The 15672-nt window shown below is 57.6% G+C and overlaps 1 protein-coding gene across 4 annotated transcripts in view; it reads left to right on the plus strand.

The window, feature by feature from the left end:
* PXN (paxillin) overlaps positions 1-15672 on the plus strand; it is a 43847-nt gene that overhangs the window by 24140 nt on the left and 4035 nt on the right. The window contains exons 1-12 of one of the 4 annotated variants that reach the window (XM_074321811.2): positions 5882-5997; positions 7550-7776; positions 8049-8164; positions 8496-8632; positions 8746-8947; positions 9792-9927; positions 11394-12293; positions 13301-13576; positions 13845-14159; positions 14764-14859; positions 15130-15300; positions 15423-15596. In XM_074321811.2, coding sequence (XP_074177912.2) covers positions 8539-8632; positions 8746-8947; positions 9792-9927; positions 11394-12293; positions 13301-13576; positions 13845-14159; positions 14764-14859; positions 15130-15300; positions 15423-15596 — 2364 coding nt within the window. In that variant the 5' untranslated portion in view covers positions 5882-5997; positions 7550-7776; positions 8049-8164; positions 8496-8538. Of the gene's footprint in view, positions 1-5881; positions 5998-7549; positions 7777-8048; positions 8165-8495; positions 8633-8745; positions 8948-9791; positions 9928-11393; positions 12294-13300; positions 13577-13844; positions 14160-14763; positions 14860-15129; positions 15301-15422; positions 15597-15672 lie in introns of those variants that run through there. The other 3 variants (XM_019727841.3, XM_019727842.3, XM_019727843.3) reach the window with 3 other exon arrangements.

Below are 15672 nucleotides of genomic sequence, written 5' to 3' on the forward strand. Positions count from 1 at the left end.
GGGAAGCACTGACCTGTTCTGTGGCCACCTTGGGCTGTGTTCATTGGTCAGAACCTGACTGGCAAAGAGTGGGTAACTAGTACTGTGAAATCCACAAACATGGAAAGACTACAGCTCATTCCTGAAACAGGCAAACTTTTGAACTTTCTGTCCCAATCTCTCTCTGTAGGGCAGATGACTCACTTCTGAGCCCCTCCTAACCTCTGTTGGTGATTAGCAGGGGTGAGAGGCCCAAGGAGCCGCCCTGCTCTGCAACAGACCAACTCGCCTCAAAAAACTTAGATGCAGGGATGGATTGGATGGATTTGCAAGAGCTGAGAAAATTTCCAGTACCTGAGACTCCTGGGTTCCAGGCTGTCTTTTTGTGTGTAAATCGGTGCTTTACCCATTGAAGGGACTGTGGGATGGGACTGGAGATAGGCCCTATAGACTTGACCTTAAAAAGTCTGTAGTCTTTGAGTGACCTGAAGAGGTGGATGAATCTGACCGATGAAATGCTTCCAATGGTGTTCTGGGACCAGTGGGGGAGGGCTGAGCCGCTGACCCTGGACAGAGAATCATTTACAGTAGAAAAGAGACTCTGCTGGCCGGCCAGCCTGGACCTGCTCCTGTGCCTATGGGGGGCTGGAGGTGTGCAGAGTAAACCTGGGGAGCTCCTCGCACCTGCTGTTGCTTAAGCTCCCGGAGCCCCATCAGATGGGGAAGGCTGATGATCAGCGGGGCCCCTGGGTGGGTGCCTGGTGCAGATGGGGCCTGGCGTGGTTGGGTTTCTGTCTGGTGCTCAGGGTGACCTCTGGAGTTGCCTTTCCGCCTTTATTCTCTCAAGTCTCTGGTTACTTGTGCTCTGTGACCTTGGGCGCAAGCCAGGCACCCAATAAAGAAAGCGAACCTGTCTGCACACTTTACGTGTCAGCCCTGCAATAAAGGGCTCCTCAGCAGACAGGAAACCACCCTCCCATGGCCTGTGGGAAGCCTAGGGAAGAAATGGGCCACCTCCCACCTCTCCCGGCAGTAGATGGGAAGAGTCGGCCTTCTCCCCTGGTTTCCTGTGTGTCACCCCAGCCCACACTTCCTTCAGGGCTATGAGAGTAGAATGGCAGTTCCTGTTGAGTGAGGCATGAGTCAGCCAAGGAGAAAGGTGGCTGAGTCTTCATAACCTCCAGGCACGGTTATTAAATATTTAGGTGACACTACAGTATTGATCGGTTCTCATCCAGCCCCTTAGGGAGGGCAGTTCCTGTCCAGGAGTCAGATAATGGCAATATCTTAGATTTAGACAAATTCCGAAGAGCTCAAAGGTGCTATCTAAATTTCAGCCGAAATTGTATTATCTCCTCAGAGCTTGCTACTAGAATAAGGACAAATTGGGTTCTGCCCACTCCGCAGAGAGAGACGACGACCCTAGGTGTAGGACCCATTGATGGGCATCTAGCAGGCTGAGCCTGGCTGTTTTGTCTGCTCACTGCTCCTTGCCCGGCTTCCTCTTCCTCGTGGTCCCTCTGTCAGTCAGCTATTCATTCCAGCTGCTGGGGATGTGGAATCCAGCAAGACAAGGCCCCTGCTCTCTAGAGCTGAATTCTTGGAGAGGAGACAGTCAGCTGACAAGAATCCAGATTGGCAGGGAAGGCCCCTTTAGGAGATTGAGTTCCTAGTCAGTGCCCAGGCCCTGGGTCCCTGGGCTATGTTGGGGCAGAGCAGATCTGGCCTAATTGTAGATTGGTCCTTACTGGTCACAAATCTGCCTTCCCTCCAAGGACAGTTATCAGGATAAATATACCCAGCTCCCCATTCCTGGGGAGTTACTCACTGAGCAAAAGTACCCCGCTGCTGGGGATTAGATTACCTCTGCTCTTGTGCTCAGGGCTGGGGGAGGGGAGACGCGCTTTTTTGTTCTGTTTTCCTTCCTAATCTGGAAGAGTTTCAGCCAAGGGGCTGAGATGAGACCATCTGCAGGCACTGGTCCTGCTGTTTACATAGCTCCTTCCTTAGGAAGGCCCAGCCCCACTCACTGCTTATGTCCCTGGGCTCAGGCAGCCTTAAGGAGGCCGGGCAGCTTCTCTGACACCAAAGCCCAGCAGGTGCTCAGCAGGGGGCCCCCCAAACTTCCCTTACTCAGAGTTCTGAGCCCAGCAGGATAGACAGGCTGTAAGGCTGAGCCTCTCCAGGACTCGTGGGGAAGAGACTTGCTGAGCCGGTGCTATCTCTGCGAGTCCAGGTCTCGTATTAAATGGCAGGGATGGACAGCTGGCCCTGGACTTTTGGGAAAGCCCTGTGCTCTGACAGCCCCTAGCTGCCTGTGCTGGAGCTTTCGGGGTGCTTGTTTGCTGCTCTTTCCTTCTGCTTGTCAGCTCCTAAGGAAACTGCCATCCTTTGTTTGGGGCAATGAGAGCTGAGTTAAATTCGCTTGCAGAAAGAAGATGGGTGACCAGGTCTTGAAACTATCTTGTTCTTACTGTGCGCCTGTCCTAGACCTGTCGAGGTGGGTCTTCCCGATGACCAGAGGACCCCATCTCTTCTAGTTCTGCTGGGGCTGCCAGGTGGAAGAGTGACGAGGGGCCCAGCACTGGGGTGGGAATGGCAGCATGGACTCTGGGACTCAATGATGCCCCACATTTACCTGTCCTCATCCATGGAGACCTGCTGGGGAGGCTTCTATGGGGTGACTTTGTTGTCCCCAGAATGGTGCCGCTAACTGCTAATCCTGAATTACAGCATCCTTTGCCTCCAGGAGTGGGATGGGATCGCGAGGCACTTTCTCTTTCACCTCCAGGGCTAATCACTGCCGTGTACTGAGCATGTGCTCTATTCCAGGGACTGTGCTAAGCAAACACTGTGTATATGCATTTTCTCATGGAATCCTCATTCCTGTAAGGGGATGGAATTCCCATCCAAAAGACAAGAAAACTGAGGCAGTTAATCAGCCTGGATGAGCAATCCGGCCACTGAGCAGTGACTCAGAGTCCCCCTGTGTGAGTTCTACCCGCTAGTGTGCTTAGAGCCTGGGAGGCGTGAATGGCTCTGGGTCCTCCTGCCCCCCACCCCCACCCCGTACACTTGAGGGATCCTGGATGGGCCTTTATCTGACACTCTTGGCGTCTATTCAGCATTAGGCCTCTGGTCTTGACAGTCTTTATCTCGTACTGAGAAGTGGCTGGGGTGGCAGGAAGAAACCAGTCTCGTAAAGAGCCCTGATGACTTGTTTTTATACTGTAGTTGGGGGTGGAGGTAGAAAAAGGGTCCATAGATTCTCTTTACCGTATTGGGTGCCATGTGTCAGTGGGTCAGCCTAGGTCCCCAGAGCCACAGTCTGGGGGGCATCTCCTACCTGGGGAGCATGAGGGGGTGGGGCAGCTGCTTATTAGCCCTGGAATGCGGTAGCCCTGGAATGCGGACAGACTGGCCTGTACGTCCCCTCCCTCCAGGGGCAGCAAGACCAACTCTTATGTCTTAAACCCCTGGGGGGTTGCAGACCCTGTGGCTCCCACCCCGTTCTCAGGAATATACTCCTTGGCTCAGTGGATGGGGCCAGGGAAAGGCCTCTACGTCTCCGTCTCCGCCTGGCCCCAGTGCGCCGCGCTGCCCAGTCGCCTGCCCTGGGGCCGCCTCCCGGCACGAAGCCCTGCTGCTCTGAGCGTGGCTCCAGCCGCGGGGTGGGGATGGGGCACCTGCTGGTGTTGCATATGCGGAGGGGGCGCTGACAGCCAGGGCGTCCGTCCTGTGGGTCTCCGAAGCCCCGCGGGCTGCGTCACTTTTGGGTCGCCCCTTCAATCATAGTGTGTTCACAGGCACGGGCTGGAGGCTTGGCACCTAGGTGGTCTCGTGCTCCTCCTCCGAGCCTGCTCTGTCCCTCCAGCTTAGCGAAGCTTCTCGGCATTGAAACTTACCCAGTGCATTGGTGGCAGTGGGGCTCCCGGGTCTTCGCCAGCCAGAAATTCTGTGATGGCGTGAGGTTACCTTCGGTTACTCCCCCCGGGGCTGGGAGCCTGCGAACCGATGGCGCCCTCTGGCGGGAAGCTGCGGAAGGTCCACACCCCTTCGTCACCAGGGCGTAGCTGAGTGGCCTTTGCTCCTTGGTGGTTTGGAGATTTTGCACTCAGTGCCGTCATCCCCTTTCGCCCCAGTTTGCAGAGGAGAACCCCTCTTCAGGGCCTGGGAAGTGCCAGGGCCTGATTCTGAAAGCCCAGAGAGGTAAAAGCTTTCAGAGTCTAGTGTGGTTTCCTCCGGAAAGGGGCTTGGAAACCCCAGGGAGAGCTTCCTTCTGCAGCATGACTGGGACAGTCCCGGTGGCTCTGACTCATCCGGATGGCCTCAGGCCTGGAGAGGTGCTGAGGAAGTTTGAAGCCTTCCTTAGCCTGAATGAGCAGCCCTGACTGCTCCTGACACTGCTTCTGTGTTCCAGTGGGCCCCACATTCTCTGACTCCTTCTTTGGGGTGTGAGTAGAAGGAATTTCCGAGCCTGCCCCGAGGGTATTTAGAGCTGGGTGCCAGGCAGTAGCCATAGCTGAAAACTGCGGGACCCCTCCCCATGGGGCACTGCCTGCAAGTGGATTCCTCTGTGCCTGGCTTCCCTCTGCCGCCTCTGTTTACTCAGGAAGGGGAGGAGTTTGCTGAGCTTGCAAGGAGACTTTGGCCTGTAACCATTGTGCAGCCTGTGGGAAGACAGCAGTCTCTGCACCCACAGGAATCCACCAGAGTGCTCAGAGTGTACTCCGTGGCTGCCTCCTATATTCCTGGCTGTCTCCTCTGAGGCGTTTGTATGGGGTTTGGGGGGACAGTGACCCCAAGCCCTGTCCAGTCACTGATCAAAGACTAAGGTTAGAGAGCAAGAAGGAAGTTACACCACAGAGCCTGTGGCTGCGTGTGGCCTCCTCTGGATTCATCTCTCTCATTCTGAAGTTTGGAAAATGATGTGCCTTCTCCCTGCCATCCACACATTTCACTTTGAATGTTAGTGTATTACTTTGCGTTTTCATTCAAGGCCACTCTTTTCGTGTCTTGCTCAGATTCTACCCGCAGAAGACTTAGGAGAAGTCAGTGCTTTGCATCTCACGCTGAGCTCCTTGGAGGAAGATGTTTTTCTGAATTTCACAGAGCAAATAAGATCTGATGTTTGCAGCTTCACATGTGTACTATAGCATCTGCTATCCCCTATCAACTACCCCAGTTGACTGAGGAAACTGAGGCTCAGGGAAGCTAAGTGATTGGCTGTGTGGCCATGGATAATGGAGAGAGCAGCTGGGACTTAAAACTTGAGATCTTTTGTCTCTCTGTCCCAGGACTGCGCCTTCTGACCAACAGATGTGTCCATGTCGAAAAGAGCCCATTGAATCATAAACCAGAAGCCAGTCTATAAACCAATAAGCCAGATTTAGAGTCAGGTCACGAGCGATGGGGGAGGTATTTGATGCAGAGGGCAGTGGTGTCCCTGACTCGGGTTTGACAGGGAAGGTTAACTATCTGTCTTCTGTTGAGTGTTTAGAGACCAAGAGACCCAAGTTCAGATTCCAGCTGTGTCCCTTGCACCCGCTGTGGCAGTGTGGGGGTATGACTACCTTTGAACCTCAGTTTTACCATCTGTGCTCGTGTTGTGAGGGTGGGAACACTGGCACGTGGCGGGTGTCCAGGCATGGCAGCTGCTCCTGTTAGCGCTCTGGGGTTGTACTGGTTGCCTGCTCTGGGGAGCCCCCTGGCCCTGCCCATGATGGAGAAGGAGAGACCCTGCCTTGGCTGGGTCGGGCCTAGAGGAAGTGGGAACTGCACGAAGCCAAGGCAGCAGGTGTGGCCATGCAGAGGCCCCTGGGATTGGCCCTGGACACTGGTTCCTTTTCTGCTGTTACCTAGACACACTGACTCCCTCTAGTTCCGGTTTGTTAGAGACAGGAAGCCAGACCTCTTCCACAGGACTTGGAGAGGGAGGGGGCCACATGAACTGACCTTCCTCAGAAGTTAGGAGACCTGTGCTGGGCGTTGGAGCCAGCTTCCCCTTTGCACAGCTGGGTAGGTGCTGGGGGTAGGTATTGCTGCCCTTGGGGGAAGGAGAACAGGCAGGCAGCTGGGAGAAAGTACGGGCCCACAGACCAAGGCCCTGGTAAGGGCTTTGCTTCCCACTTCTTTCGAGCAGGGGTAGGGTTGGGGCTGGGGCCCTGAGGAAGGATCAGAATGGCAGTTCTCAGAGCCCGGCCCGTCACTCAGGAAGTTGTATTGTTGAAATATGGCATCATCTTGTGATCACAGGAAGCAGCCTCTTAGCAGATTTTTGGGATTTGGGGCTTCTGAGGAGCCAGCTATCCTGCAATGCACTGTCTCTGTGATGTAGGGCGAGTCCCACCACCGCTCCACGCTGGTCCCCCCATCCATACAGGAAGGATCAGAACCCCACCTCTAGGGGTAGGAGGATTCACTGAGATGGTGGATGCCAAGTACCCGGCCCTGTGTGTGTCCTCAGTGCCTGGCAACAAGTGCAGCCACTGCTTTCTGACGGTTCTTAAGGGCCTGGGACTGAGCCCCCAGCAGGTCACCAGGGAGGTGAGAGTGAGCAAGCCCGTGAGCACGACAGGAATGAGGGTGTGGCATGTGAGGCTGGCTCTCTGGGCTGTGGGGCTGGTGAGGGTCCCAGGGGGAGAGGGGTGAGGTGGGGGGGAGGGGAGAGGGGAGGGAGGGGGAGATCAGGCTTTTCTACTCCTGCCCCTTTCACTGTACCCTGTTTGTCAGGAGACTAGGGAGATCCAGGGCCCCTCTGTTGTGTGCCCGGTGCCAGGGTAATGGAAGCTTTCACTTGAGGGCCATTCCGCTCTCTTGCTGCTGTTAAAAGCAGAATGGTGGGGCCCTGGAGCCTCTGGGGCCAGGCTGCTTGCCAGACTCTGCAGAAACAGCCTATGGAGCAGTCCTGTCCTCACCCCCCCACCCCCCCCACCTTGGCCGAGGGGGTAGGGAACATTGCACCAGCCTCGTCCCCGCCCCCACCTCCACCTCCTCACACACCTCACCCCATAGCTGGGACGGAGCTCGGGAGCTCGGAGCCTGGGCTTCTGCTTCTACCTGGTCAGGAAGACAGTACCACCCCAGAGCCCCTCCAGTCTGGGGGCTGAGAAAGCTTAAGCTCTTGGAAATTAAGTGGAACCTGGCACTGCCTGGGCCCCTCCCCATGACGTGGGCCCCTCCCGCCCATTCTCTCCGCCTGCCCTGTGGAGTCAGAGCACTGAGTTCCAGGAAGGCATTTCTGACTCTCAGTCAGCCAGCTACACAGCCCTGTCTGGAGGGAACACAGGTGCCTGATTCTCAGGTAGGAGAGCCCCAAGGGCAGCCCCCGGAGCCTCCAGAGCAACTTCCGTCTGGGGCTGGGATAAGAGGTCAGCTGTGGGAGCTGGTTCTTAGCCAGGCTGGGCTGGGCTGGTATCTTCCTGACCTGAGGCTGGTCATTTTTCCCCATGGGCCTGGCAGGTGCTCAGAAGTCATTAACACTTGAATGCAGGCAGGGAGGGCACTGCCATTGGAGAGTTAGTTCCCAGGATCCCTGGTTCTTACCCACGCCCGTGCCTTCTCTCTGCAGACGCCCTGCTGGAGGACTTGGAGTCCACCACCTCCCACATCTCCAAACGGCCTGTGTTCTTGTCCGAGGAGACCCCCTACTCCTACCCAACTGGAAACCACACATACCAGGAGATTGCTGTGCCACCCCCTGTCCCTCCACCCCCATCCAGCGAGGCCCTCAACGGCACGATCCTTGACCCCTTAGACCAGTGGCAGCCCAGTGCCTCCCGATTCATCCACCAGCAGGTAGGTAGAGGCAGGGGCTGTAGCCCCTAGAGGCTAAAGGAGCTTATCTGGCAGCAGCTTGGGGAGCCAGGGGAGGAGTGGGCTCAGGGCAAGGGGAGAGGGGCCAGCTGTCCCCACCAGGAACCTCATGAGGGGGGGCGGTGACCAAGTGTTAATCACCTGTCTCCAGCCGGAGTGTGGAAATTCCCTGGTGAGCAGCAGCCTCCTGGGGGTGACTCGGGCTGTTCCTTTTCCTCTCCTCGGGGAGGCTCAGAGCACTCTCCTTCCTATAGCCTCAGTCCCCGCCGCCTGTGTACGGCTCCGGTGCCAAAACACCCAGTGCCTCCATCCCCCAGGACGGCGTCGGCCCTCCATGTCCCCGAGCTGGTGAAGAAGAGCACGTCTACAGGTACTGCTCCAGCCCCTGCCTGCGCACCTGTCCCTCCTGCTTGGAAACTCCAGGGACCAGCTGGGGCTGGAGGCAGCTGCGGCCAGGGCCAGGGGCTGTGCTGCCTCAGGGGTCATTGGGCTAACATCTCCGTGTAGCAGCTATTACATCACCCCAGTTGCTGGGAACTGAGGCAAGACTTCCTTCCTCCGCTCTTCCTAGCACATCCCTTCCCCACTCTCTGTCCTCTTGCGGGGGGAGACTCTATCCTCTTCACCTTATTCTGGAGAATTTGGGGGTCGCTAAAGCTGGGGAACGTCTCTCACTGGGGTCTTCTCTTTGCCTCTCAAAGCTTCCCCAACAAGCAAAAGTCAACTGAGCCTTCACCCACCGTGATGAGCTCCTCCCTGGGCAGCAACCTTTCTGAACTTGACCGCCTGCTGCTGGAACTGAATGCTGTGCAGCATAACCCCCCAGGCTTCCCTGCAGGTAGGGCTGAGTCCCTGGGGCGGGGGCCTGCCAGAATCCCCAGACCCACCCGCTGGCTTCTGGCTCCCCAGAGACCTCAGGTTTGAGCAGCCTTTCTCTCGCCCTCTCCCTAGATGAGGCCAACTCGAGCCCCCTGCTGCCTGGGACTCTTAGCCCCCACTATGGCATCCCAGAGAATAACAGCCTGCTGGGCGGCAAAGCTGGGCCCCTGATGAAAGAGAAGCCCAAGCGGAATGGGGGCCGGGGCTTGGAGGACGTGCGGCCCAGCGTGGAGAGTCTTCTGGATGAGCTGGAGAGCTCTGTGCCCAGCCCTGTGTGAGTGTCCTCTGGGCTTGCCCAGGCAGAGAGGCCTCGTCCAGCCAGTGTCCGTGCTCCAGTATCTGCCCACTTAGCCCCCTCGTCACTCCTTCCCTCTACAAGTCCCTGTTGTCTGCCAGGCTCTGCAGCAAGCACTGCGGGTATTGCTGAGTTACACGGACTCCGTTCCTGCCTTCAGTAAGCCTGCCATCCATTAGGAAAGACACATTGTGCTCGCTGAGGGTGCCTGCAGCTTAGGAGCCACACAGTAGGGTTCAAACCTTGGTTCTGCCCTTACTAAGTGTCATCTCTCAAGCCTTAGTTTTTCCACCTATAAAGTGTTATTAGGGGCTGTGGGGTGATGGGGATAAGGCCACCCGCCTCAATAAGGGTGAGACCCAATCATAAATGTAAAGCACATTGAATGGTTTCTGGCTCATAGCACATGATATACATGGTAAGTGCTTTCTAAATGTTAGCTCTTCTCAGAGTGACCGTGTCTTTAGGACAGTCACACATGCACAGCTGTGGAGGGTACGCGGGGTATTCTGGCTTGTTTAACAGGCAAGCTTGAACTTGGGCTGGAGGGCCAGAGGCATCTTCCTGGGAAGGATGCCGTTTGAGCGGCCCTCTCATCTCCCACATCAGCTCACCTCGGAGCTCTGTCCCCCGGGCTGACAGCAGCCCCCTCCCAACGATGGGTCCCCAGGAGATACTGGGAGTTGGTGGGCTTCCCAGTGGTTGGGGGTGACAGGACCCCACTGTTAGAGCTGACATTGATTCCCTGAGGAGGGGAGGGCCACTCTGGGGGAGCGTGGGGCTCGGCTCTGGGGTTCCCACTGATGCCCTGCCTGGCCTGCAGCCCCGCCATCACTGTGAACCAGGCGGAGATGAGCAGTCCTCAGCGAGTCACCTCCAGCCAGCAGCAGACACGCATCTCGGCCTCCTCTGCCACCCGGGAGCTGGATGAGCTGATGGCCTCACTGTCGGATTTTAAGGTGCCTGGAGGCCCCTCTTCCCTGCCCCGTACCCTCTGTCTCCCCCATCCTCCTCCTGTACCTCAGTGTGAGTAGCTGGAACTCGGCCCCTCAGTTTGGATGCCTTGCCCCAAGCCAGGGACCCTGCAGTGCCTTGGCCTTGCCAGGGTGCGGGGGAGGGAGGGCCAGGCCAGGCTGGTGGGGACTGAGCTGCCTTGCAGCCTGGGCAGGCAGGAAAGCGCTCAGCAGGGACATTCCTTCCCCCCCGGGGTGCTCTCAGCTCCCAGCCACCCAGGGAGGGGATCAGGAGGCTGGGACAAAGGGCCCTGTGTTGATGGCTGCCCTTGGTGGGGGAGGGCATTCTCTGCTGGGCCATGTGAGCCTTGGGGTTCTGTGCCTGAGAGGTCATTTGCCCTAGAGCCCCATCTCCCACGCTGGCTGTCCTCAACACGTCGTCTTTCTTTCTGCCTCTGGCTTCTGCATCCAGAGGCCTCCTTTGCCTGGCTCCTGTCCGGCCCCTTCTCCCTCCATGGGCCTCTAAGTCCCCACAAGTTCTGTCTGTGGAAAACCTAACCTGTCGGGCTGCTGGGACAGTCCTGCATGCGGCACTTCTTCCCCTCCCCTTCCGGGCCTCCCCAGGCCTGCCAGGCCCGAGATGTTTTATTGAAAAGATGGGGTGCCTCCATGGGATTGATATTGACTGAGCTCTCCAACAGTTGCTGACTGCACTCTTCCATGTGGGTTGACCTTTGGCGCGTGACTTAGGGAATCTGAGAAGGGGAGCGAGTGGTCCATGTGCTCTTGGCCCTGATGGTGCCTCCAAACCTCTCTTCAGCTGGGGTTTCGTGGTGGGGGGTGGGAGCGAGCCTGAGGGGAGGGGGCTGAGCTACTAGCAGTTCTGAGCAGCCAAGGTCAGGATCAAGTGTGTTGGACCCAGGCATTGGCCTAAGGGAGCCTTGCCCGAACACCCTTTGGTGCGATGATGCTCTCTGAGAGCCCATGTCATGATGCCCCGTGAGAAGCTGAGCTGGTTCTCGCTGTGCCCCTAGAGCAAGGTTTCAGGGACATAGGGAAGCTGGGTTTGTCTGGAAGAGACCGAGCTGAGCATGGAGCCAAGGTTGGAGGGGGCAGAGCAGCTGCCTGTGGCTGACTCTCCCTTGGTGGTTCCTGGGCTGACCTCCCTGGTCACCTGTCTCTCATGGTCACCTCCCCTTAGCCTTTCTCCGTCCTACTACTCTGACGGGGGTGGCCTCCCAGGCTTTGCTCAGTGGCTGCTTTCTGCTGCCTGGGTTTGATGGGGGCCAAGGACTTGGAGCCCAGGAAAACCTTGTTGGCCATCATGCTTCAGCGTTGCAGCTACCCTGGTCAGTGTAGGTGGTAGCTCTCAGAGCCCTAAGGCCTAGCGCACCCCTTGCAGTGAGCTTCTTTCTTCACGCTCCCATCTCTCTCTCCTCTCCCCTCTGCCTTTTGTCTTTCTCCTCCTCCAGACCAGCTCCTCGGCTGTGGCCTTGAATTCCCTGGGGCTGCTGCCCAGCTCAGCTCCATCCTCACACCACATACTTCCTTCTCCTTCTCCTCCTCCTCCTCCTCCTCCTGGGCCCTCTGTTTTCTTGCCATCTGCTACTAAACCCTCCCCTGGAGGCCACTGTCACACCCCGGAGGGCCTCTGTGTTGCGGTTAATGATAAAGGACAGGGCCTTGTACCTCCTGCGGCCCCCAGCTGGCTTGATTTGGCCGGCCTTGGAGTAACAGCTGACACCCCCGACTCAAGGTGTCCTTCTGTGGAGGATTCTCGGGGGCCATTTGGTACAGCGAGTCAGGCTCGAGTTCGGAGCCTGACAAGCCTCACCAGTGAGCGTTCCAGGGCTCCCCACAGCCACACTCCACCCGGAGCTGGGTGTGTAGGTTCCCAGGAGCCTAGAGACCCCCAAGGGCTGTCGGCCAACCGTGGGCATCCAGAGGAGGCTGTGGCTGTCACGTGGGAGCGGCCGTGGGCTTTGGAGACGTTTGGGCCTGAGACTCCCCGCGGAGCTACGCCCAGCTTCCAGGAGTTAACCGAGCCAGCTGTCGTGGCTGTGGACCGTCAGGCCATCTTCCCAGATACCTGGAGTCTCACAAAGGAACGTGGACAGCAGAAGGAGAGGGCAAGGCCAGAGCCAGCGGGGCTGGAGAGCAACTGCTCTGCCCCAGTTGACGAAGAGCAGTTAGGTGGAGAGACATCCACAAGGGGAAGCCTGGTCGGGCCAAGCCAGGGACCCGAGATCCCCAGAAGACCAGAGGGCACTACTGAAGCTGCTGCCGCGGCCGAGAGGGAGCAGCCGGAGCTTCCACATGCCATAGTCATGGACACACCCAACGCCACCGAGAGGATTTCCACCTCTGGCCAGGCAGGCGCAAGCTCGCACGGCTGCTGGGCATGGCCCCCGGCGGGCCTGAGTGTGGGCCACTCCTGGCTAACCGCATGCAGCCTCCCACTCTGCGCATGTCTGCTTGGCCAGCAAATCCCAATATATGGTGGCCTGTGTCCCTGACGACCAGCACTCGGCAGTGGGCTCCACGGGGCCAGTGGAATTGCTAGTGACAACCCCCCTCTTGCTTGTTTAAGGCTTTTCCCTGTAGATGAGCTCCCCCTGGCAGCTTGAGGTGATGTGTGTGAAATGGTTAAAAGCATGGGCTTTGGGACCAGGTAGAACTGAATATCTGTGTGACCTTGGGCAAACCCCCACCAGCCTCAGTTTTCTCATCTTTGAAATGGGGGTAATAATAGACCATTTTTCCCCGAGGTTGTCCAGAGGATTAAATGAGGTAATGCCTGGAACGTGCTTAGAGCATAGCACACGGTCGTCAAAAAGCTGTGGCTGACGTTACTATTATTATTATTTGCTACTGTTATTATTTGCTTCTTGCTTGATTAAAACTTCATGCCCTTTCCAAAAACAAAACAAAACAAAAAACCAAAACCACTACAAACCAGTAGATTATGATATAAACATGAAAAACTGGTTAAAAGATTTGGAAGGAAAGACCGCATTTTTTATTACAAGTCAAAAAAAGAAAGAAAAAAATCTATGCCCTTTCAAGAATGTCCACTTACATTCTCTCAAAGAATTCTCATAATCCTGTAAGGCAGCCAAGAAAATACTGTAACCCCATTTCAAAGATGGACAAGCTGAGGCCCCTGGAAATGAAATGTCTTGCCCAAGGTCATTGCCGACTTGGAGGTGAGTGCTGGGTGCAGGGAGTGTGCTGTGCCGCCTGCCTCCACCGCACCTCAGCTTGGCTCTTCTCTGGTGGTTTTGTGCTGCCCTTCCCTCCCTGGGGCACCCGAGTGTGCACTGAGCAGCACTGGCAGAGCCCAGAGTGGGACTGTGACAGTTTCCCCCTCCCCCCTCAGATCCGCTCCGTGATCAGGAGGAGCCGGGAGACAGGCCATGCGCACCCCATGTCCCGGGAGCCCTCCCCTCGCCGCCGGCTGGACCCTGCCACCCTGAGCAGGACCCCATCTCAGGAGCGGCTCATCGCAGAGCTGCAGGGTCGGCTGGGCATCCAGCCGGAGGTGGAGGATGCAGCAAGGGCAGCGGGGGCCTCCACGGAGGACTGGATGACCGAGGGCGTCGTCATCACTGTGCAGCCGCGAGGGAGGCGGGCTGGGGGGCAGCTGGTAGAGAAGGTAGTGGGGAGATGCCCAGGGCTAGGCCAGGGCCAGGTCAGCAGGCCTTCCGATTCTTCCCCAGCGCTGGCCGGAGGGGAGGTTGTGTGTGTGTGTGGAGGGGGGAGGGCCGGGTCCTGTATCCTTGGCCCTGTACGGCTGGTCTCATTCTTGGTATCAGAGTGGGAAGGCCTGGGGGAGCCTGGGATGCCACCTCTACCAGCTCCTGCTTGCTGAGCTTATATTTCCTCTGTCTTCTTCATCTCTTTCCTTCCTTTCTTCTCCCCAGGTTGTCTTCCCTCCTGGCTCTCCCATTCCCCTGAGAAGAACCTTCTCTGTTCTGCCTTCTCCTCCTCCTCCTGTCCCTTTGCTCCAACATCACAGAGACGCCTCGGCCAGCAGCTCTGCTCCCCTACCCGGCCTGCCTACCCCTTCCACTCTGGGGCCTTCAGCAATCCCTCGTGGTTCCCCTGAGGTCCAGGGTGCTGGGGCAGGGCCACGGCAGGAGGATGCACAGGGCCCCCCTCCTCCCTCTCCTGTGCCCCACACTTCGAGATCCGTGGGCTGTCAGACCGACGAGGACCCGCTCTTCCCCCCGATGCAGGCAGGCCCTGGGGCCCCAGCACGAGCCCTGCTTGTCCCCACTCTGCACGCGTGTACACATACCCTCCTCCCCTCCATCCACAAACCCAGCACAGCACCTAACACAGTCCCTCCTTAGACCTTGCCTTGACTCTGGACCCCCGTTTAACGTGCTGTCTGCACTCCCACCTTGGGCATCAGCTGTCTGGCTTCCCTGTGGGGCTTCCTTCTGCTGGCCTCTTCCCACTGCCCCTCAGCCCTGCCTCAGGCTCCAGCTGAAGAAGCCATTCCCAGAAGGGAAACCAGTACCTGTCCCTGCCTCTGCAGCCCCCAGGCCCAGTACCTGGAAGTCCCCTATGCTGTCTGGCCCAAGTCTCCTCCCCTTCCTGGGTCCCCTGCCTTTGGTTGGCTCACCTGCCTCTCTCTCCTCTCCCCCTGGGCCTCTCTCTCCGGGTTGTTTTTCTCTAGACTTTTTCTCCTGATTTTGGTATTGCCAGTGGGGGTGGGGAGATAAATCCTCTTATCTCATTCTAAATTCCCTTTTGTGAAGTAGTCCAATAACAAGGTCTCTTTTTCTTCCTTAATTAAAAAAAAGTTTCTTATCCTCGTTTCTTCCCCTATCTAAGATCCAGGGCCTGGAACAAAGAGCGGATGGAGAGCTGGCAGCCGGCTGGCCTCCGAACGGCAGGCAGAGCAGTCCCGAAGGGCAGGACGAGGGAGGGGTCAGTGCCAAGGCTGGGGGCTCAGTGTCCTGCTTGCCATGTTTCCCGGGCCTCGGTCAGGCTGGTGGGGTGCCGTGAGCCCCTCTGACCGTCAGCATGTCTTGCAGATGTCATTCCTACCTCTAGTGCTCTTGAGGCCCCTTGGAGGAGGTTGTACTTTTTGCTTCCATCAACCCACCTGTCTGGAGGGAGAAAGCCCCCAGTGCCACAATGCTGTGAGACACCATCCTAAGCCCCAGAAATCCTGACCTGCCCTCTCTGTTTCTACAGTTCATGACCCAGGGGAAGACGGGCAGCAGCTCTCCGCCAGGGGGACCCCCGAAGCCTGGGAGTCAGCTAGACAGCATGCTGGGGAGCCTGCAGTCTGACCTGAACAAACTAGGGGTTGCCACGGTCGCCAAAGGGGTCTGTGGGGCCTGCAAGAAGCCCATCGCTGGACAGGTGATGGGAGAGCCGGGCAGGGGAAGAGGGAGTGGCAGGTGGGCCTGAGCACCTTTGCTCCTCCAGGACGGGTGCCCCGTGGCAGGCCAAGGCGTTGAGCCACATTCTGCTTACCTCCTCAGGTCGTGACTGCCATGGGGAAGACGTGGCACCCGGAGCATTTCGTCTGCACCCACTGCCAGGAGGAGATCGGGTCCCGGAACTTCTTTGAGCGGGACGGACAGCCCTACTGTGAAAAGGACTATCACAACCTCTTCTCCCCGCGCTGCTACTACTGTAACGGTCCCATCCTGGATGTGAGTTCCTGGGCACGGTGGGAGGGGCAGCACGCTAGCTCATTGCAGCTTCACCATCACCCTCGGAGGGTGCAGG

The sequence above is a fragment of the Rhinolophus sinicus genome, chromosome 9, assembly GCF_057876585.1.
Source record: "Rhinolophus sinicus isolate RSI-liver-muscle chromosome 9, RSI-T2T, whole genome shotgun sequence".
NCBI classification, from domain to species: domain Eukaryota; kingdom Metazoa; phylum Chordata; class Mammalia; order Chiroptera; family Rhinolophidae; genus Rhinolophus; species Rhinolophus sinicus.